Raw genomic sequence first — 22,995 nt, 5'->3', positions numbered from 1 at the left:
ACCCATGAATTGAAGTAATGACCTCTGAGAATTATACTTCTCTTCTGTGGAGTAAAAATAAATAAATAGGGACACTGGCTGCATCACTGAAATACACGTAAAGACACCCGAGCAAGCTATTCTCTCCAAAGTTGCCATCAGGTTCCTAAATGCTCTCCAAAATTGGCAATGTGTTTGTGACATTTCCGTGGACGTGCAGATAATCAGATAATACCATTCTTTCTGATGAGCTTGTTAAAAAGCAGCTATGAAAATTAACACCTTATAAGTAATGAATTTCATGGTCTTGGCAAAGGTTATCTGAAATTAATAAAACATGTTTTATTACGTGCAGGAATTTTTAAAAATGCAGCAAATAATGTTCATGCTAATTCTTCTGTATCTTTGTTATTCTTCAAGACTTGAAAAATTGTGTGACACTGTTAAATCTGAAGTACTTATGTGTGTGAAGTTAAGATTGTGATTTACATATTTCAGCACTGTTGCTTTTTTCTGTAAATGGAGTTTGTAGAGGGGAAAAAAAAAAAAAAAAAAAACCAAAGAGCGGTAATGAAGAGTAAAATAAAATTCGAACTAAAATCAGCAAATTTTAAGTAAAATTTTGTGTGTGTGTGTGTTTTTTTTTTTTTTATTAAAGTAAGATATTTAATTCTATAAAAATGTACAATATCTAAATTTCAGATTGCCAAAAATAATTTTTATTCTAGCATAAAAATTCGATTTGTTTATAGTATGTTTATCATTCTGTGCCTGTCTGTGTAATAATAATTCTTACTTCATTTTCTGATAGGTATTTCTGAATGAATGAGAACAAAATGAGTACTTCATACTTAAATTAAAAAGGTATATGAAAAAGGTGCTGGACTAGCTATTTTGGGAAGAGTAAAAAAGTAGATTACTTATATAACTTTGAATTTCATTTCCTTCTGAATAGTCATCTTATGCAACAATGCACCTACATCATTTTGTCTAAGCAAGTCCATAATCCTTTTGCAGTTTGTACTGGATCTTGTTACTAGTAATGATCCTGGAATATTCATGACACATTTACAGAGATCTTCGCATACTGTGATGCAATATTCTTTCTACTCACGAGTCACAGATCAGGGGACAAACTTGATACTGACATGCTGCACATTCAGTTCTGGTGACAGAACTAACTACTTTGATCCACATGACACATTTCTAAATTTGTTCTCTATTTTCCGGAATGATGCTTTTAGAAGTTCTTCCAGGTTGTTTGTTGTCTGCAAGGGGCATCATTTGCTTTTGAAGCACATTCATTACTCAAAACATTGTGCATGATTAATTGCCTTATAATCATGAGCTTGTTGATACATTTTCTAGGTTTCTATGACCAGTTTGCCCAGTTTAATGCAAAATTTCACATTGACTCATTGTTCCACCTTCCTGTTTGTGATACAGCTGCAGACTACCATGCACACGTGGTAATAATGTAACAGAAATACTAATGTAACAACAAGTTAACACGTGTCCCTTTGCACACTAATTCGTTAAGATTGAAGGTCATTGTAACTGTGACCTTCTACCCTGTGCTATTATTTGTTAGTGTACTATATAACTAGTGTGGAATGCTTTAGACCCTTGCATAATAATACACAAAAATATTATATATATATATATATATATATATATGTATACAAAAAAAAATAACAATATGTAGATTAAAATTATAACTTAAATTTGTAATAGTCTCATAAAAGTCTTCATTTTAATATGGGTATTTTCCCCTTCTATTCCAAAAATAATAATTGTTTGTAATAACAATATCTGGACTGTGTCATTTTCAAATTAATCAATGGCGTGTGACTTTTACATAACACTGGAGATATATTTTGAGCCATACCAGTTAATAATAATTTTAAAGTGCTAATAGTTAGACAATCAAAATGTTATTAAAATTGAAACTAACTGAGCTAAGATTTTGTTTTGAATACATTGATCTTGTTTCCCACTTCTCTTGGTAGCGAAACATGCTAATGCCTACTGAACCTCATGTTTTTTAAGATAGCAGGTACACATACTGCACCAATTTATTTATGTTGGCATATTGAAATTTTGGTTTACTGTAAAAAGAAATAATTAAATATGGTCACTTCTACATTCTGCATCTACAACATATCATCACGACTTTGTAAGATTTTATCTAACCTGTGTACTATTAAGCTACAGTTAAAGCTGAAAAATCTTAAGAACTGGTAAGCGAATAATCGCTTGAGTTCTTGAGACAGATAAATAAAATTTTGGAAGGGTTTAAAGCCTTTATTATTCCAAATTAATTTCACAGAACTCCTCCTTGGAGTTTTACAATAAAGCCTCCACTCGGGCTTGAACTCAAAACTAAGAAATTAACTAATCTTAACTAAAACGATATAGCCAAAACTATCAAGATTCTAACAGAGTTGGCCCCTTAATGCTAAATAATGGCGAAGCTATCAAGGCCTTAATGTACGGCCGAGCGTAATAATAGCTTAAGAGAGAGTAGCCTAAAAAGGCGGATGTGCGCTAGAATCGATGGCTCTCTCACAAAGCCAGTAGAACTTCACTATTAAATACTTCCCCTCATTTTCATTCAAATGCGATTCTAAAAATGTGTTCTGGCTGGAAGTTGTAAGCTTAAAATTAAGAAAAGTTAGAACAGTAACTCAAAATTAACTGTTAGGTAAATTAACATAATCCTTACAACTTCAAGTATTTTCTCCTGCACCATCAATGGCATTCTAAATTATTACATGTATACGGGGTGTTTCATCAAATCAGTAAAAAACTTACAGGAGAAATAAAATACACCTAGGCGATGGAAAAACACATAGTAATGCATGGTCGGAAACGCTTTCCTGGCATGATTGTAAAAATGCAAATCACAAGAAAGAACTTGAACAGGGTGTGAAAACATGTTTATTGTGCTTAGTACAGCAGAAACCAAGAAATAAGAGTGAAAATAGACAGAAATTGTCATCAAAGAAGGTGTTCGAAATAATGATCTTGGTCCGTAGCCATCTTTCATGTATCAGAGATGCGGGGTCTGCATCATGGTTTGGGGTCGTAATTTCGAACACTTTCTTTAATGATCATTGTTGTCTGTTTTGTTTTTATTTGTTGGTTTCGGCTTTACTAAACATGAAACATATTTTGTCACACTATTCGTGTCCCTTTTTTTTGTGTGTTTTGGGTTATCACTACCATGCCAAGAAAGAGTTTCTGACCATGCACTGCTGTGTGATTTTCCATCGTCTAGGTATTATCTCTCTCCCATGAAAATTTGTAGCCAATTTTCTGAATCACCATGTATATATGTTGTAATTTATAAATGATTTTATTTTAAATTGCATCGTGTAAAAATTTTTTATAGTTAAGTTGTCAATTCTAATCTAGCAGCAGGGTAATTATATAAATGATGATGGATTATCATTAAGTTCTGTAATTTTTAAAATCAAGGCATATATTATTATTATTATTATTATTATTATTATTATTTTGTTGATAAAAAGTGGTTTTAGGGTAAGAGTGGGGTGCTTAAATATGCTTTAAATGTTTTATGCTCATAATAAAATGCTCATTTAATAAAATCTTTTATGCTCATGTTGCTTCCAGCATATTTATTGTTTCGGTGCAGTACTGTGAATGGAGAATATGTAAGTTCATTTTCACCATATTATGCCCTTTTATTTTAAAAGAGGAAAAAAGGCTTGTCAGACTGCTTCTAAAATTTATGGTATATATAGGCAAAGTATTGTTTCTGGTGACAGATTTTGAAGATGTAAGAAATTTAAGCATAAAAGTATCAGGCTTGGAGATGATGCCCCACTCTGAATGACCATCCTTTATAAAAGGGACATTTTAAAAGGAACAATCGCTGAAAATCCATGTTATACAGTTAAAGAACTATTGGACAGGCTAAATATATTAAAAAAAAATGTATAGAACATGATGATTTGAAGCATATATAACAGAATATGCATGCATTGATAGAATATGCTTGTCAGAATTTCAGCATTTAATCCTTTGCTAAAAGAAATTAAAGAAGCACCTTTTTTAAAATGGCTCATTATTGGAGATGAGAAGTGGATACTATACAATAATTTGATTAGAAAAAAAATAAGGTAACTTTCTTTAGTAACATCAAGAGAAGGCTGTATCCCAAAAAAGTAAGCTTTGTGTATGGGAGGGGACTATAAAACAATTGTATAATATGAGTTGTTGCCAACAAATTGGTCAATAAATTTAGAAAAGTATTGTTCTTGAGTGTCAGTTAAGCAAAGAAGCAATTAAAGCAAAGCACACAGAACTGACCAGTTACCTAGGTGTTGTCTTTCATTATGACACTGCTCAGCTCCACTTTTGATGATTACTATACAAAGATTTATTGAGTAATAAATTATTAAGACCCCACTTGGGTATTCTGTATCAACTTCCATATTCACTCGACCTTACCCTTTTGCATTTTCATCTCTTCGGATAACTTCAAAATTGACTGAGTGGTCTAGAGTTCACTTCTTGGGAAACTGTTAAACAGTCTCTCAATAATTTCTTTGTGAATAAGCATAATCACCTAAAAAAAAAAAAAAAAAAATTCCACCTGCCAAAGAGATGACCAAAAGTCATAGAACAAAATGGTGCTTATATGATTCAATAAAATTTTCTTTTGTTTTTATGTTGCTTCATTTTTGTATTATCCAAGAACTGCTGAACTTTCCAGATGACCCAATACTTTTCTGTTAACGGGATGCCAGTCATCAAATGTGTTACTGTGGAAAATCAAAATCTCGAGAATGCCGACATTCACCAAGTCACTTGGTGCGTGTCTGAAATATTTGCTAAATATCCTTATTTCTCACTCACACCAATAAATGTCAACATTCACCATGCACTGATGGTAAATGTTGAACAAAAATATTTTTGTCATATTTTTAAATCATACTTTATCATTAAAACTTCAAAATAGGAAAAAGCTTAAGTAACAATACATGTAATAAACTGTTGAAACAAACTGTACATACTGATTGAGAAAAGAAAACACCAATAATAAACTTACTTAATTATGTGATCGACAGTCTTATTTATTGCAACAACCACCGGTGATCTGAATGCAAAAGAATATAACCAAATATACAGTCTTTCACTGACGTATTTGCTCTTTCACAGCAACATATGCATCAAGTGTGCTTGTCTGTTTATATTATGTCATGAACAGCTATGCAATAAAAATACATATAATACCTAATGTGCACAATGATGAAGTTGTGTTGTTCTGTGGTGTTTTCGCTTAAAAATAATCGGGAGAAATGCAGAAATTATGCTTCAGGCACAGCTTTGCCATTATGTACAACATTAAAGATTGTGTACATTAATTGTACACAATTGTTTACAATTAGCATACGCTATGTTTGTGAAAATTGCAACACCATGAAGGATGTGGAGAGCTATTGAGTATAATTATCAATCCCATCCAGTGCAAACTGTGGGCAACTTCAACAGTGATTGCTAAATAAGGGAAGTTGTAGAGTCTGAAGTCCCCCATTCTTCAATCCATTATGGGCACTGTATTTAATCAGGATAATGCCCTTGCACATGTTTTTCAAACTGCAGAAGCCTTCCTTAGCGCATAACAGGCCTGCTTATTCTCCGGATACCCCTCAGGGGGCTCACTTTTGTGAGTACGGGTGTGGCAATCCCGAGGTACCCTAGTCCTTCAGGGGATCATCTTCTTGGTGAGGCGGGTGTCACGATCCTGGAGCCCCAGTGATCTTTCCTCTTTTCCGTCTCTTCTCCTCTTGGCTGGAACTTTTTCCCTTCTCTTCTCCCTCGTGGTTTCTCTCTACGGAGTTTGGGGCTCGTCACGAGAGACTGGAGCAACCCTTGTTTCTAGTTTTCAAGTGGCGAGAAAACCGCCCACGTGTTTGCCATGCGTGGAGACCCGTGTCGCTGGAAAGGAGGGTCCTGGTAGTTGAGGGGTGAGGTACTGTCCCCAACACACTGCTTTGGCCTCTGCTTCAGTTAAACGGGAGGCACCTTAGTCGTCCTCACGGGTGTCAATCGGCTGGTCACTAGTCCTTGTGTCAGTGGCTTGGGGTCAAGCTCTCGAGAGTACCTGCTTTCGGGAAAGCCGACTGTGGGGCTTCAGTTTGCGTATAGGTCCGGCTAGCCCTAACACAGGAATCTGTGTTCCCTTGTTGGGCTCCGTGGTGGGCGGGGCCGTCGGACCCGAATTTTTTCTCTTTCAATCATGGCTTCTTTATTTATTCTTAAAAAACCCGAATCGAATGAAACCAACCAAGATATCGAAATTGTTGACAAATCTCTTAACAAGAAGATCCGAACTGAAGCAAATGACAAAGATATTGAAATTGTAGACAAAACGATTAGCAAGAAGATCCGTACCAATGCAAATGCCAACGAAACTACTGAAAATCCTCGCTTCCTTGTTGTCTCTAGTCCTTCTGGTGAACTGCAAAAGATGTCTCCCTTTTCTCGTAAGCAAATACATTCAATCATGCATAGGTGAGCCAAAGAACATAAAGCGTCTCCGTTCTGGAAACCTGCTTATTGACACCAAATCGGCCACCCAGTCTGCTTCTCTTTCTGTACAAACCAAACTTGGAGAAATATCTATAACTTGTCAGCACACAAAACACTTAATTCTTGTAGAGGTGTGATCTCGGAGATCGACCTTCTGTGTGTTTCAGAAGAAGAGTTCGTCTCCGAGTTAGCTGACCAAAATGTCTGTGGTGCTAGGCGGATCAAGATGCGAAAGGAAGGTAAGTTGATTGACACGAAACACGTGATCCTTACCTTCAACACGCCTGTTCTGCCTAAGAATATTAAGGCCGGATACTTAAATTGTCCTGTAAGACCTTATATTCCTAACCCTATGCGATGTTTCCAATGCCAGCGTTTCGGCCATTCTAAGATGTCTTGTCATGGCAGCCTCACATGCGCCCGATGCTCACAGATTGGCCACGATTCCGAAAATTGTACCGCTGCGCCTTCGTGTATAAATTGCAAGGGTCAGCACCCAGCATTTTCATGCCTGTGCCCAAAATGGAAATCCGGAAAAGAAGTACAGACTCTTAAAGTTACCAGAAACATCTCGTATGGTGAAGCCAGAAAACTAGTTCAAAGCACACAGCTCCAATCAAACAAATCTTATGCCAGTGCAGTTAAAACAACACGTAGCATTGCCACCCAAACATCAATAGGCATGCAGACTAAACCAAATAAAACCCAACCGACTACATCCACCAAGAAAACAGAAAAGTCAACTCATTTAATACAAAATAAAGAAACAGTCATTCAAAGTAAACCCAAAACTGCCACTAAAAAAGTATCAAATAAAAATAGAAGTTCCAGTAATAGCTCTTTTGACGAAATGATTTCTGAATCTGCGGATTCAGACACTATGGAAGTAGAGGAGGGTTTAGAATTTCCCAGGCATCTACTTCCACAAAAAAACCAAACAAGAGCACAGAAAGAACAAAAACCAGCCATAATGGCCACCCTTGTCTCATGGAACTGTCGCGGTTTCCACTGAAATTTACTCGACATCAAAGCCATAATTAATACTTATCATCTTGTAAGCTTCGCAGTACAGGAAACAAATCTAAAACCAGAACAACAGGCAAAACTTCGGAGGTTTTCCTTCGTCAGGAAAGATAACCTTGCAGGTGAGCGTGCCAGTGGAGGTGTAGGTCTCGTCACCTCACTGGACTATCCCTCAAATGTGCTTTCTTTGACGACATCCCTCCAAGTTGTCACTACTCAAACAAATTTAGATATTGTTGTTACAGTCGTTTCTCTGTATTTGCCTCCAAATCAGAATATTGATCAGCAAGATTTAAATGGTCTTTTAGAGCAGCTGCCTGAGCCTTTCATCATAATAGGAGATTTTAACGGCCATAGTCCGCTCTGGGGTAGTAAAGATACAAATTGCCGAGGAAGACAAATTGAGCAGATGATCGAAGATCATAGCCTTTGTCTCCTAAATAATGGGCAGGATACTTACTTCCATGAGCCTTCAAGGACATTCCACGCTCTCGACCTTGCCATCTGTTCACCGTCTCTGTTGCCATTTTGCACTTTTAGTGTCGGAAAGGACCTGTACAACAGCGATCATTATCCCATTTTTGTATCTCTTGCACGAAGAGGAGCAAACCCCATGTCGAGACACCCTCGGTTTATACTAGACAGGGCAGACTGGGAACTCTTCTCTTCCTCCGCAGAGCTCACAGAGGAAATGGTAGAAGATGTGCATATCGATGACACTGTGGAAGCTGTTACTAATACTATTATTCAGGCAGCTATGCTTTCGATTCTTAGAACATCAGGAAAAATAGTAAAATATTCGAAACCGTGATGGAATCGCGACTGTCATGAAGCACTGAAAAAACAGAAAAAAGCATGGGGTATTTTTCGTAGATATCCTACCCTGCGAAACCTCATAGCCTTTAAAAGAGCCAAAGCAAATGCACAAAAGGTAAGAAGGCAGAGCCAAAGGAATTCTTGGATTTCATATGTGTCGTCAATAACATCCTCTACGCCTAGTAAGCGGGTTTGGGAAAGAGTTCGAAAAGCATGCGGAATATATAAAGACCACTCACTTTCCTTTTTGGAAAAAAGATGGCCGAGTGATTAGCTCCATAGAAGAAATTGCAAATACTATTGGTGAGACTTTTGCTGCCGTTTCTTCCAGCAGAAACTATTCACCTGCATTTCTCTCTATAAAGCAGCACTCTGAAATAAATCCCATCGCATTCAACTCTACCAAATCTGAGTCTTACAATAGAGCATTTACAATGCTGGAATTAAAGAAAGCTGTATTGCAGACACATAGGTCTTCTCCGGGTCTTGATGGCGTGAATTACGAAATGCTAAAGCATCTGTCCTATAAGTCACTGAATGCCCTTCTCACTCTTTACAATAGGGTGTGGAAGGAGCGTACCTTTTGCAGTGCATGGAGGAGAGCTGTTGTCATTCCTATTGCTAAGCCAGGGAAAGATCCAAGGAATCCCTCCAACTATCGGCCAATTGCCCTTACGAGTTGCCTCTGCAAACTGTTTGAAAAGATGGTAAACAGCCGCCTAGTCTACTTCTTGGAAAAAAATAATATTATATCACCTTATCAAAGCGGTTTTCGAAAAGGGAGAACAACCGTAGATAACATGCTCCTCTTAGAGACATCCATTCGAAAAGCTTTTGTAAGAAAAAATCACCTTGTCTCAATTTTCTTCGATATAGAGAAAGCTTATGATAAGGCATGGAGATACGGTATACTTCGCGATCTTCACGAGAGTGGCTTGCGCGGCAACCTACCAATTTTCATTCAGAATTTCCTGAACGCTAGAACTTTTCAAGTAAGAATTGGCTCTGTTTTTTCAGATGTTTTTCAACAGGAAGAGGGTGTGCCTCAAGGCTATGTGCTTAGTGTAACTCTGTTTAGTTTAAAAATAAACTCAGTACTAAAACAACTTCCTTCCACCATCTTGGGATCTCTATATGTTGATGATCTGCAGATTAACTCTCGAGGGGCAGACATGAGATACGTAGAGAGGCAGTTGCAGATAGCTCTGAATAAGATCCAAGAATGGTCAAACAGGGATTTACTTTTTCCAAACAAAAAACTGTGTGCGTGCACTTTTGTAGGAAGCGAGGTCTCCATCCTGAACCTGAGTTATATCTCAATGGTTCAATTATTCCAGTTGCGCCCAAAGTAAAATTTTTAGGAGTGACGTTCAACCAGAAATTGACTTTCCTTCCTCATGTTTTAAACCTGAGAAAGAAGTGTCTAAAAACACTAAATATTTTAAAAGTGTTGGCGAACACCTCCTGGGGTGCAGAGCGTTGCTCCATGCTTTGCATTTACAGAGCCCTTGTTCGCTCTAGACTGGACTATGGCTCAGCTGTTTACGGATCCGCTCGGTCATCAGTTTTGTTAAAACTCGATCCTGTTCACCATCAAGCTCTGCGGATTTGTTCAGGAGCTTTCAGAACTTCTCCTGTCCAGAGCCTGTATGTTGACTCTAACGAACCATCACTTTATCTGAGGCGTGAGCAATTGTCCCTATTGCAATATTTTAATATTCTATCCCAACCTGAACATCCCAATAAACTGTGCTTACTTGATGATGTGTGTAACACTTTATTTGAAACACGTCCATCTGATGTTCCTACCTTTCCTTTAAGAGTCCGCCCTATCATTGAGGAACTTTCCCTCTCTGATATGCGTCCCCAAGCAGTACAGAATTTTGAATTCCCACCTTGGGAAAATGCACGGATTCAGCTTCTTGATGTTTTCAAGCATCACGTCAAGGCAAGCACCAATGACATCATTTATAGACAACTCTTCGCTGAGCACAGGCACAAATATAGCAGTTATATTCCAGTCTATACAGATGGTTCCAAGTCAAAAGATCATGTCGGGATGGCATTTGTAATTGAAGACCACATGGAGGGCAGACGCTTGCACCATGCCTCCTCTGTCTTAACATCTGAATTAACTGCAATATATTATTATCGTTTGTACATCTCTAGGCGCTGCCACAAAAAGTTTATAGTTTATACAGACTCCTATAGTGCACTGAAATCTTTAGAAGCTTTTTCTAACACTCAAAACCCAGTCATAGTGGATGTTCTGAAGATACATATAAACCTAACGAGTCGTGGATATGAAATCCTGTACTGCTGGGTTCCCGGTCATGTGGGAATTAAAGGGAATGAGCTGGCAGATATCACAGCCAAATCTGCTGTTGAACTGTCCAGTCGCCTCATCCCTTTTGGAGACATCTGTTGTGTTGTAAAAAAGAAGATACGAAAAAAATGGCAGCAATTTTGGGATGTTCAGCTTCAAAACAAGTTAAGACATGTAAAGCCTAGAATTGAGCATTGGGATTTTGCTGGAAATCGTAAAGAAGAAGTTCTTTTGACTCGCCTCAGAATTGGTCACACAAGAGTGACACATGGCTACCTTTTAAAAGCAGAGAATGAGCCTGTTTGTTCAAATTGCAATGTTTGTCTATCTGTCCGTCATATTTTAATTGAGTGTCCATATTTTAATAATCTTTGTCAGAAGTATTTTAATAGCTGTGACTTACCTCTCGACCGTTTAATCGGAAGGGAGGTGAATCGTAATTTATTTTATTATTTAAGAGAGACTGGCTTTTATCACCTAATGTAATTTGTTTTGAAAATTGTGTCTTGAATTTTAAATGTGTGGTTTTAACTTGTTTTTATATGACTTCATCCTCTGGATTTGACACATTTGTCTACTTGTTTTTATTTATTGTATTTTAATTTCATCAATTGTACTCACCCTATCTCGCGTTTGGCGCACTATAATCAACTTTGGTTTTGCGCCATAATCACTCACTCACTCACTCACTCACTCACTCTATTCTCCGGATATGTCGCCAATTGAGCATGTGTGGAATTTCATCGGTCGGTGATTTGCTTGTTCATCTGGCAGGGTATATACTAAGACTGAACTTTGGCATCAAGTCAAAGCCATATAGAATGCCATTCCCCAGAATTACATTCAAAATCTATATGTTTCACTGCTATGACATGTACAGGCTCTCATCACTTTGCATGGTGGACACACAAAGTACTGATTTCTAACATTCATTTTGTTTTTTGTCTCGTAAATTTGATCATTTATTCATAACACCATCAGTAATATGTGGAAAAATTTCATTTGTTTCTAACAATTCTTTCATGGTGTTGCATTTTTTACAAACATTAGTGTATATTGTATTCATTATATGTAAAACGGTTATTATTTTCATGAAGCAGTGTATATAATTAGGGTTGACAACATTTGGTTAGAATTTGTGCCAACATTACTGCTTGATGTTAAATAGCATCGTGTTAACAGTAAAGTTTCTAATTCAATATGTAAAATTTAATGTCTCTAATTTCCATCAGAGATATGAGAATTAAAACTAGGTAATATTTTATCAGATCTGAATTTAACTTACTGATGAATTTAATATACTTTCAGTGTTGAAACTTCAACGGGTACAGTATTACGGTTGCAGCCGGAACTAGTCAGCAGTCGTTAACTACAAATATGTTTATGGGATTGCTTATTCTTTTATTTGTCACACTTATATGATTCTCTTGAATGTTTGTGAAAAGTACCTAAGTTTATTTATAGGTTTAAATAATTGTATAATGTATTTTTGATTATGCAGGTATTTGTGTATTATGCAATGTATTTTTTTTTTTTTTTTTTTTTTTTTTTTTTTTTTTTTTGTTTTTTGTTATTCAACTTTGTATTGTGTTATTTCTAACGATGTATTTTTAAAAACTAACCACTGCTAGAAAATCTCATTTTATTACGATAAAATGTATGAATTGCTAGCATTTTATATTTATGAGGCATTTTCTATGTAATTTATGTTATTTTAGATACCTGAACTTATCTGTTCTTATTGTTTTGTTATGCATAATAATTTCATTGAATTTTATGTTAAAGTTTAGAATGAATTCTGAAACCATTTTATGACTTAATTTTAAAAATATTTATTTTCTCTTGCAGTCATTAATATTTATTGAATTATTTAAATAATTTTTAGACTTTAAAAACCATTAATAGAATTACAAGGTTCATTTTATAAATTGTTTTGCAATTTTTAATGCATGTTGTTACCCTTTGTTCTCTCAACAACAAAAAAAAGTGGCTGGACCATTGAAAAATTATTTTTGTTTTTCTCATTACCTCAGAAATAAAAGATAGCAAATTTTCTTAAATGTAAGAGTTTTAACAAGAATAATAGGATTCTTATTTTTTAAAATGCTTTTCTAGACTTCATTATTTTATGCTGTACAAAATGTTATCTATGGAATTTCTTCAGGGCAAAATAAATCAGTTCAAGAATTTCTACTTTTATGTGTTCTAAAGAGAAAGCTTTGTATCCAGCTTTGTGTAATGTGCTATTAATTCCTTGAACTGAACTGTATATCTGAATGTAATTTAAAGCATTTTTTAATTGGTAAAATTTTTAAATGCGAGAAATTTCGGTTGATCTCTTGTGATCATATTCGTGGGTAAAAAAAAGAAATTCTAGTAAAATGTATTACAAATCGAAAAGTTATAGCTTTGATGTCTGAAACCAAATAAATATCTAATAAATATTCTGCAATGTAAATTTCATTGCTGTTTTTTTTTCCCCCAGATGTCACAGAATCTTTTTATAAGAATTAAAAAAAATCTAGTTGATTTTTCTTTTGTAATAAGCTACATTATTAATAATAAAATTATTAGAATAAGCTGATATGTATCATTTAAAAAAGTGATAATAAGTGACTGCAAAATTTTTGAATTAAATTTGCATTTGGAGCCGTCTTCTGGAGTATCTTTTATCAGTGTGGCAGTAATTTATTAAGAAAACATACAAATGAAAACTGCAACCTATTAAATAATAAAATTTTGGAACCAAGTGATTTATTGTAATGATATTTGTTTTATATGAATCTTTAGATATTGAGGAATATATTTACAACAGAAAATCATATGTTACTTATTTGTTTATGAAACAGTTGTTGATATATGTTGCAGGTTTGTTGATATGTGTTGCATTGTCATAGTTTGCAATCTTCCACCTGGTGCTTTTCTGTCTGAGCAGACTGTACAATTCCATTTTCTCTCTTATATATTTAAAATATGTGATTTATTGTTCAATCTGTTCTTAAAGATGATGTGGAAGGTCATTCTTGTGATTCCCTTAAATCACCTGTCAATTGTATAACCAAGCTGACTGATATGAAAATGTCTTTTTTTTTTTTTTTTTTTTTTGGCTTGTAAATTTTTATATAAAGGAGAACTTGATTAGTAGATTTAGAAATCAACATGCCTAAAATATATGTTTTAAGTTGCTCTTGAAAAAGAATCGGGAAAACAAGTTCTCAGAAAAGCTTTTGATTCCTGCTACTTATAAATATTTCTTCAACACCACCTGAAATAGCATAGCTGCCAACTTCTCTACTTTTATCGGGAGACTTCAGGTTTTTCATCACATCTCTTTCTCCTGGTACATCACCAAATCTCCCACTTTTTAATTATTACCTTTTACCAAGGAAAATGTTTCCCAGCAATAAATGAAATTTATTGAATTAATGAAACTTATATTAGGCCAATTCCATTTCTCCACATCTAATAATTTTTAGAGAAATTTTTCTTATGAAAACTTATTTCATCTGAATTGTAATGTTTTCTTATTACATTTTGTTGATCTCTGTCTTAATATATGTTTCTTATTATTCATAAATTTCTTATTAAACTTAACTATAAATTTTCTGAAGTTCATTTGATCTTGTCTTAATCTTCTGAAGACTTTTGTAGATTTTTATGTAAAAGCTCAAGTAGTGATAATTAATATTTGTATTTAATTTGGTTTATTTTAATGAATGGTCCATTACTAAGTTTATCCACACAAATATGATGTATATTAATTATTTTATTTTCATCGTATTTAAAAGTACTTCAACAAATAAAAGGTTTTCTTTCATTTGGAATTTTCTTGGTATAAAAGTGTAAGAAAATTACAAAAAGAAATTAGCCAAAAAACTTAAAATTTAGAATAGTGAATTAAATTCTCGTATATTTTGCATCCACATTAAATTACAAATAGTTCAATAACTTGAATCATGCATTATAAAGTGAATTAAAGACTATTTTTAGCTCATTTGAAACAGCTTCACTGCACAGTGTGAACTTCTAGGTTTCTCCCTGTTTTCTAGCAAAAATTTCTCGGCTTTTAAGATTTCTAAGTTGGCTGTTATGAAATAGGTTCTTTAAAAAGGAGGTAAAATGGATAAGAAATATAATTTATAATCCTGGGTGGTCCAATGGTTAGCAGAGGTGGACTGCTTGTCCGAATTCTAGGATACAGGTTCATATTTTGCATAGTTGTTTATATTTGTCCTGTCTGTGAAAATTATCCACAAAGCTTCTTCAGTTAATGAATTGGATTTCTTTAAAGCTTTTCATATTCGTGAAAATTTATTAATGACATTAATTCTAATCCTGTCCTTAATGCTTTTAAAACTAATTTTAATTTTCCATATTTCTTTTCTGTTTTCCTGGGGAGGTGGTGCTATGCACATGTTTGCTTTGTTTCACTCTTTGTTTTTGGTATAAACACGATCCTGGCTTCTCCCTTCTTTGCAAAATGTTTTTCTCATTACAAAGGAGGAGTTTGCCTTCAAAGTTTATGGTTTTATTTAAAATCTGTGTCAAACACAAGGTTGCTGTTTTGTGTAGTTTCAAGTTTTACTTTAGCATATTTTCCTTCTCTCTTGTTAATAATATTCTACTTCCTGTGGTGTACTCTGGGTAACATTCTTGGTAATGAGATGGCTAAATGACTGATGGATTTGGCTGTTCCTCACAAATCCTTGCAAAGCAAGTGTCTAACCATTTGAAATACACACACACACATATATATATACATATATAATTGAGGAGATAGTCAAAATTTAGTTCCTTTTTGTTTAGAAAATAAAGTATGAAAATACTTTGAATGTTATAGCAGACATTTATCACATATAGGGAATGTAATCACTACTTGAGAAACATAAGATCATATTCATCAGTCAGTAGAGACATTAGGTTATTTCAAAGCAGGAGAGATGAAAAATGAGCAATACCTGCCCGGGACTCGAACCTTGGATCTCTCGAATATGCACCGAGCATGCTGAGTACTACACCACGAAGGCTTGCTAAGAAGGTGGAAGAAGTACCTTATAAGGAATGATGATGATGATTATTCTTGAATCGAGAACAAATTAACTAGAATTATTGCACATTATTAGTTATCAAATATAGTTATTTACATGAAATAATAATTTTATTACAATATTGAAGCTGAAATTTACATTTAATGTCCCTCTTTCTATGTTTTGCATCATGAAATTTGTAGTTACCAGCTATGTTATATTTAGAGCAAAAGTTTTTTTTACTTGATATAGCCTATGTCTTGACATGTTATTTTTAAAAAAAATTTACTCAAGTTATCTTTTTATATTCTTTGTATTTCTTACTTATTTAATATAATATTGCATTCATGTGAATTAAGTACTTCCATAAACTAATGGTACATAAATAGAGAAATATCATTTTATATAAACTTTTCAGTGCATATGAATTTTTCATATAGGTGTAAAAATCTATGGCACATTCTTATTTTTGATATTGTTAAATGATGTTACATATCCAATAGTGGGATGTTAATTTAGTGTATATGTTTAAAATATATTTAATTGGGTAATGAAAACTTTATATATAAATATGAAACTGGTTTTCATTTTGTGAGCATTGCATTTTGTAAGCAAGAGATTACATTTAGTTGAATAAATTTTTACTTGAACCTTGTGAAGATGTTGCATTGTATCTAATTTTATGTTCGTTTTTTTTTTCGAGGGGGGGACCATCTTATACAAATTGGGAAGAAAGGAAAAAAAAAAAAAAAAAAAACTTCAGAATTTTGTGCTAGGAATTGCTAAATTTGTGCTAAAATATTCAGTTTCAGGGAAGTTATTGTTAAGTTATGTTTCCTAAGAAAATTTTAGAACAGTTCTTCAAAAAAATTAGTCATAGTAACACAGTAAGTCATTTAAATCAAAGCCTTTAGAACAAAGCGGAAAAATGTCAGTATTCCTCCTCCCCCCTTTTTTGTCTTTTTTGTTTGTTTTTAGCCCGAATGGAATATTAGTCTAAAAACGGCATTTTGCATTGAATCCCTATAAACGGCATATTACTTTTCGAATTGTTGCCACCAAATATTGAGGAAAAATAACAAAAATAGCGATAACTCGTTGAAAAATAAGCCAATTTGTATAAAATTTCAATACGTTGTCAAATAAGAGTTGCTAAGTAAAACTGAGGTATACAAATTAATGGCGCTGCAATCCGAGTACATCATTTGCGATTATTACATGTTTTAGAGCAAGCCTGCAAATTTTGCTGTGATACTGAAACAAGAAATCGATTGTCAATTTTCAACAATGACCTTCAGGCATTATTTGCCCGAAAAACTGGGATTGAGAGCCCCTGGGAGACTAGAAAAAGACAAAGTAGGTTCTCTGGAGACAAAGACAGAAGTTGCCAGATGGCTAAATCTGAGTCCTTCTGTGGTTCATAGACTTTAGCAACAATTTCTAACCATAGATTTAGCATCCAGGAAGTTCAGCCAAGGACGACCAACTGCTGCGACGAGCGCCGATGACCGGTATTTGTTGTTATGCGCATAAAGGAATACAACTACAACTCCGATCCTCCCAGGCTGCAGCCACCGGAACGTTGGTATCAACGTCAACCGTACATAGAAGGCTTCACGAAGGAGGTTTGTACCCGAGACGACTAGTCATTTGCGTGCCGCTTGCCTCATGTCATGTAAGGGAACGTTTGAAGTAGGCACGTCAACATGTCCGCTGAACGGCTGATCAGTAGAAGAAGTGGTCTCTTCACGGATGAGTCCAGAGGTAGCCTGCAAAGCGATAGCAGGCGTTTGATTTAGAGAGAACTTGGACCCCGTTACCATTCATAAAAAATCCGTGGCAGAAATGCATACGGAGGAGGCAGTGCCTGTGTTCTGTGTAGTATCTCTTTGGGTGGACGCACAGAGCTCTATGTCTTTCCACGTGGAAGCGTGAATGCTCAGGCCTATAGAGATGGTATTCTTGATGCTTAAGTGCGCCTTTACGCCGGGGCAATAGGTGATGGTTTTGTGCTAAGGCACGATAACGCTAGACCGCACAGGGCTCGCATAGTATACGATTATCTTCAGTAGCAAATAATTCAGCGCATGGAATGTTCTGCTCGATCTCCGGATCTGAATCCTGCTGAGCATGTTTCGGATGATTTAAGAAGAAGCACAGCTGCTGCCAATCCGCCTCTTCAGAACCCTGCTACGCTTGCAACTGCTTTGGAAGAGCAATGGATCTCACTTCGTACGTAACTGATAAACCACGTAATTGACAGCATCACACATCGTTGTATGTGCTGTACTGCTTCTAGGGTAAATCTTACTCCGTATTGAAGGTAATTTTCCTGTACTAAATTGACACATCCGATTTGTTCATTTTATACATATGCTAATTCCTGTAACACCACAATTGTTTGGTAATTTCATGTTATTTTATACCATACTGTGTGTTGTATATTGTAGATCAGTTTCGTTGAATTCCACTTTGTAACATTTTGAGTAATTATTATTATTACTATAATGGCGCAGCCTGATCCTCCTAGCCGGCACAAGCCGGTCATATGATCAAAAAATGGGACTGCCCAGAAAAAATAAATATAAGAAAAAACATATAAAGTCCAAAATCTGAGTCTCTGCCAAATTCCAATTCTGTTTTTTTTTTTTTTTTTCGTATTTATAATCTTCATTATTGTCTCTGCAAAATCTTTCAAATTTGAATAGTTCCTTTTAAAATCTTCCTTAAAATGCTTTCTATATTTTCCCCTTGCACTCGCGTACATTCATCGACGAAGTGCCTGTCGTCCCCAAAATAATCACATATTAAGCATTTATTATTATTCTGTAGATGGAACCGATTAAAATAAGCCGGGAAACGCCCATGATTAGTCAGTACCTGATTTATATGAACATTATTTATAATATTCATCTTCTTTATATTTTTCATTAGCTCTTTTTTTTTTTCCCTCTTATTTGATGACTCCTAGCAAAAATTCCATTCTGTATAAATGAGAATTCCATATTCTGTATAAATGTATTCCATTTTTGAGTAATTATCATTTTCCTTTAATTAATGATAACCAGTGTATTATCGTTCTGTATTATATTTAAGGAAATTAAATAATAAAGTATCTGCATGAATACATGTATGTGTCTGGCATTGTGAAAAAAAAGATTCCTAGAGCTATTAAATTTTGAAAAACCTGGTTCTCCACCCGAACGTAGGTACCTGGAAGCCTGACTTTTGAATTCCAAATTTATTTTGTTATCTCTTTCATATTTTGTAAAACGTTAACGAATTTTTGATTAACAGACTCAATGGTTTCAAATCGAGCAGTGGCAAAACTGTAAGAAATAAAAATATTTTTACCTACTCGAACGTGGGCATCTGGAAGCCTGACTTTTGAATTTCAAATTTATTTTGTTACTTTCATATTTTGTAAAACTTTAACGAGTTTTTTATTAACAGACGCAATGGTTTGAAATCGAGCAGTGGCAGGGGAAAAAAAAATTACCCACCTGAACATGGAACATGGGCACCTGGAAGCCTGAATTTTGAAATTTATTATATTTTTTGAATTTATTTTGTTATCTGTTTCATATTTCTTAAAACTGTACGGAAAAAAGCATTTTTACCTCCAGCCCGCGAAACTCTCTCAAAAATTCTAAAGGGATGCTATTTTTAAATATTTTATGATTTTGCTGTTGAATTCTGTGTGGCGTAAGCGCAAAGAACAGGATGTTAAATAAATAAAGTAACACGCAAAACTCTAATAATAACAAGGCAAAAAAGAGGTCGTCATTCTCTAGGAAATTCGGAATTTTATCCTGGTTTTCGTTTGGTATTTAGTTGTAGAAGATTTAATATTCTCTCAGTTCACTTCACATCATGCTTTTCGGACATAAAGAGAGCTTGATAAGGCGGCTGCCCGTACGCAGCGCTATTCGCAGATACTGAATCTAGACTAATCATAGAAAGGTGCCATTGCCCGAAAAGTCGGACTTCTGCTTCTTGGTCCGCAGGTTTGGTTTATGCGATTGCGGCAAAGCCTCAAGGGCTATCTGCGTAAGGGAAAGGTTCCTTTGAGGAGTATTTTCTAAGGGAAACTGACTCGTATACACGTTACACATGGGGAAAACATGAAAACGCCCATTCAGTCAACCCGTTCGCGGGATTCCAACCTCGAACCGAACTACCAGTGTTCAGCGACTTTAGTGGTGAGCCGGTCTGCAGAAGGTGTTTTATTTCTCTTCTACCACCCAAAACAAAACCATTGAAGACGTTCCCCTATCTGCCACTTGCGGGCACTCTCTCTACGGGTTACAGGCTGCCTCGAGAACTCGAAATCCCAACAATAATACTAATGTAAATGTCACCCTCTCGGACAGAAATGCCATGGCCAAATAGAGATTGAAGGAATTTTCAATTCCAGTAAAGCAGGGGTGGCCAACTTTTTTATATGTAAGAGCTACATTTTATCTTAAAAGTGTGTCGCGATCGACTTGTTGTCATAGGTTTAGTCTAAGGTGGGAGAAGGGTGTAAAATACATACAATGTTTATACACTGTGTTTCAGTATAAGGTGCACTCCAGCGATGTATGGGTAGATAAGTAAAATGTATATTCAGAACTATTTTTATTTTTTAAATCATTAAGTTTTCGAGATATAGGTTATGAAGAAAATTTCCAGACCCAACTTTTAATAGCAGCATTCCGTACATGCGGTACCTAAATAATTCGATTTCGATTTTCCTACACTTTTTCAAGATAAATTTTTACTAACTTAAAATGCAATTTAATTTTTTTATCTACTGCCATAAGTTGTTGTACTATTTGTTCGTTAATATGAAAAAGTTGTCATAAAAATGCACAGTATGGCTGAGAATTTGATTTCAATATTTCACTTTGGCATTTTTTTAAGCCAGGAGAATTTATCATGAAAGAATAACATGGCTTACTTTTTGCTAATCTATCAATAGCTCGCCGAGCATACCTCGTACTGAAATATAGATAAAAGGTTTATCTACCTACGTAAAAAACAACAACAATAATTATTTAAAGATTCCAAAAACTCATGTCAAAGAAAACAAAGAACATTGATAATTATTAACAATATTTATTAATTCAAAGGTAGCTAACGACAGATTTAGAATTTACTTTGTTGCCTTAACATCAATGGGAAAACTGAATTTGCATGTCCCTAACCAAAGAATCATAATTAGGTATATATCTTGACAAAGATAATATTGAGTCCTCCGTATGGGAATCAGCCAGGACAAGACGTTGTTTAGTCTTCGTTAGTTACAAGTATGAAAATGCCGATTCGCTTTGGTATGTAGATTCGAAATAAGAATACATTCGCTGCATTTGGTGATACTGGGATACTTTTTTGTGTTGACATATTTCCAAAAATCATCTTCAAATTTTCGGGCTTGTAAGATTAAGTTTGTAAAATTATAATTTCATTTTCTAATGCCTTTTGATTCATATGAAATACATGTCTGAAAGTTTTTGGCTAATGCGTTTCACACTTTAATCTTTTTTAAAAGGAAAAAAAATACGAGTTCCACAATTTCTTTAATTTTTCAAAATCCTGGAATCTTATCTCAAAATCTTCAATTACTTTTTGGAATTCCGCGACATATTTGTCGATCTGATAATTTATATTTTTATGTTTTTGTAGGTTATCCGCCATATTTCGAAAATGATTCAAGTTATTTTGTTGCCGATCCTCTATTAGCAAAATAAATTTTGTTTTATATGCGCCTATGCAGCTGATCATATCATACTGTTTCATTTTTACCTTGTAATTCTAAATTTAAATGGTTTAATATTGAAGTAAAATCAATAAGAAATGGCAAGTCACTAAGCCAAGTTTCATAATTAAATTTTCATAGTTTCCATCTTGTTCGTTAAGAAAATCTATAATTTCAGGCAATAAATCACGAAATCTCTGCAAAAATGCATATGTGCTTTGTCATCATCTGACATCAGTATGTAGTAATAATTCAGATTGGCCTTCATCGAGCTGCAGTTCGAAGAGGCGCTGTTTGAGGAAACTTCCTCGAATTGAATTAACAATTTTAAATCCTATGTCCATTATCTCTTTTGTGTTTAGTCTCTTGCTAGTTAACATTTGCTGGTGAATTATGCGATGATAGTTTAAAAAAGGCAGGGAGTTCATCTTCCTTTTGATACAGGGCTATAAATCCATTTATGGTACCTATTATTGCACCTGCGCCATCCGTTGTTATTGAAACTAATCTAAAAATTGGTACTTTCAAATCATTGAGCAAGCTTTTAAAGGCTTTGAATATGTCTACACCTCTAGTAATTTCCTTCAAAGAAATCATATCCAACAATTCTTCTTTAGATGTAAAATGTTTTAAAACCATACAAACGAAAACAAGTAATTGTGCCGTATCACTTATATCTGTCGATTCATCGCACTGAAGGAAAAAAACAAGAACATCTATTAATATAATATCGTTCTATAACTGTTCTTTTACATTCCCACTCATCCTTTCAATTCGTCGCATCACTGTGCTTCGAGACAATTGTAAATCTTGAATTGCAGCAACGATTTCACTCTTGTTCTTAAAATCGTTAAAAAGTTAACCTAATATTTCTGAAAAAAATTCCTTTACAAATTCACCGTCGGAAAATGACTTAAATTTTTTTACTAAGAGATAGCTTGTTTTGAATGATGCAGTAGTTACTGCTTGTGACTTCAACCTTGGCTTTTTAAAAACGCTTTCTTGATTTGGTTTTAAAATCCCTAACTTTATGTTGTTTCAGTTCAGAATTTGGTGGATAATCTGTTTGATGCATGTTACGTAAAGCTAAAAAATTTCTATCCAGATTACCCTTTCTAGCAATGGCTACTGAAGTAAGGCATATTAAACAACAACATTTATCATTCAACAGTGTAAAAGAGTAATCGAGTTCCCATTCTTCATAGAAGTGATAAATTTTCGATTTCTTCGGTTTACTACTCATGTTCATGGGTATACTAGAATGCAAAGAAATACGACAATGTAAAGAATGAATATTGAATCAAATATTTTTCTAGAAAATTCAAAACTCATGAACTGCGGCTATTATCTCCGTTACATTGAGAGAAATGATAGCAATACTGCATACTACGATCGGATACAGCAATACAAATGTATTAAACTCTAATAAACATATATTCAAATTTTCAAAAAGTATGTTAAAGTTACAATATATTATTACGGTTTAAACATTGAAATCTTAATTTAAATAGAATTATTGTTAT

The 22,995-nt window shown here is 34.5% G+C and overlaps 1 protein-coding gene across 2 annotated transcripts in view; it reads left to right on the top strand.

The window, feature by feature from the left end:
• Positions 1-16,391, top strand: part of LOC118181485 (winged helix repair factor 1-like) — a 45,138-nt gene extending 28,747 nt beyond the window's left edge. For both annotated transcript variants that reach the window (XM_085823824.1, XM_085823823.1), the window contains exon 7: positions 12,014-16,391. In XM_085823824.1, the coding sequence (XP_085679950.1) occupies positions 12,014-12,074 (61 nt within the window). In that variant the 3' untranslated portion in view covers positions 12,075-16,391. The remainder of the gene's footprint in view (positions 1-12,013) is intronic.
• The last annotated feature ends 6,604 nt before the right edge of the window (positions 16,392-22,995 follow it).

This window comes from Stegodyphus dumicola, chromosome 9, assembly GCF_044657685.1.
Source record: "Stegodyphus dumicola isolate Sdum_Otavi_A_Nest chromosome 9, ASM4465768v1".
Lineage (NCBI taxonomy): Eukaryota > Metazoa > Arthropoda > Arachnida > Araneae > Eresidae > Stegodyphus > Stegodyphus dumicola.
Note: the sequence above shows the minus strand (reverse complement) of the source record. Positions and strands in the feature narration are given on the sequence as shown.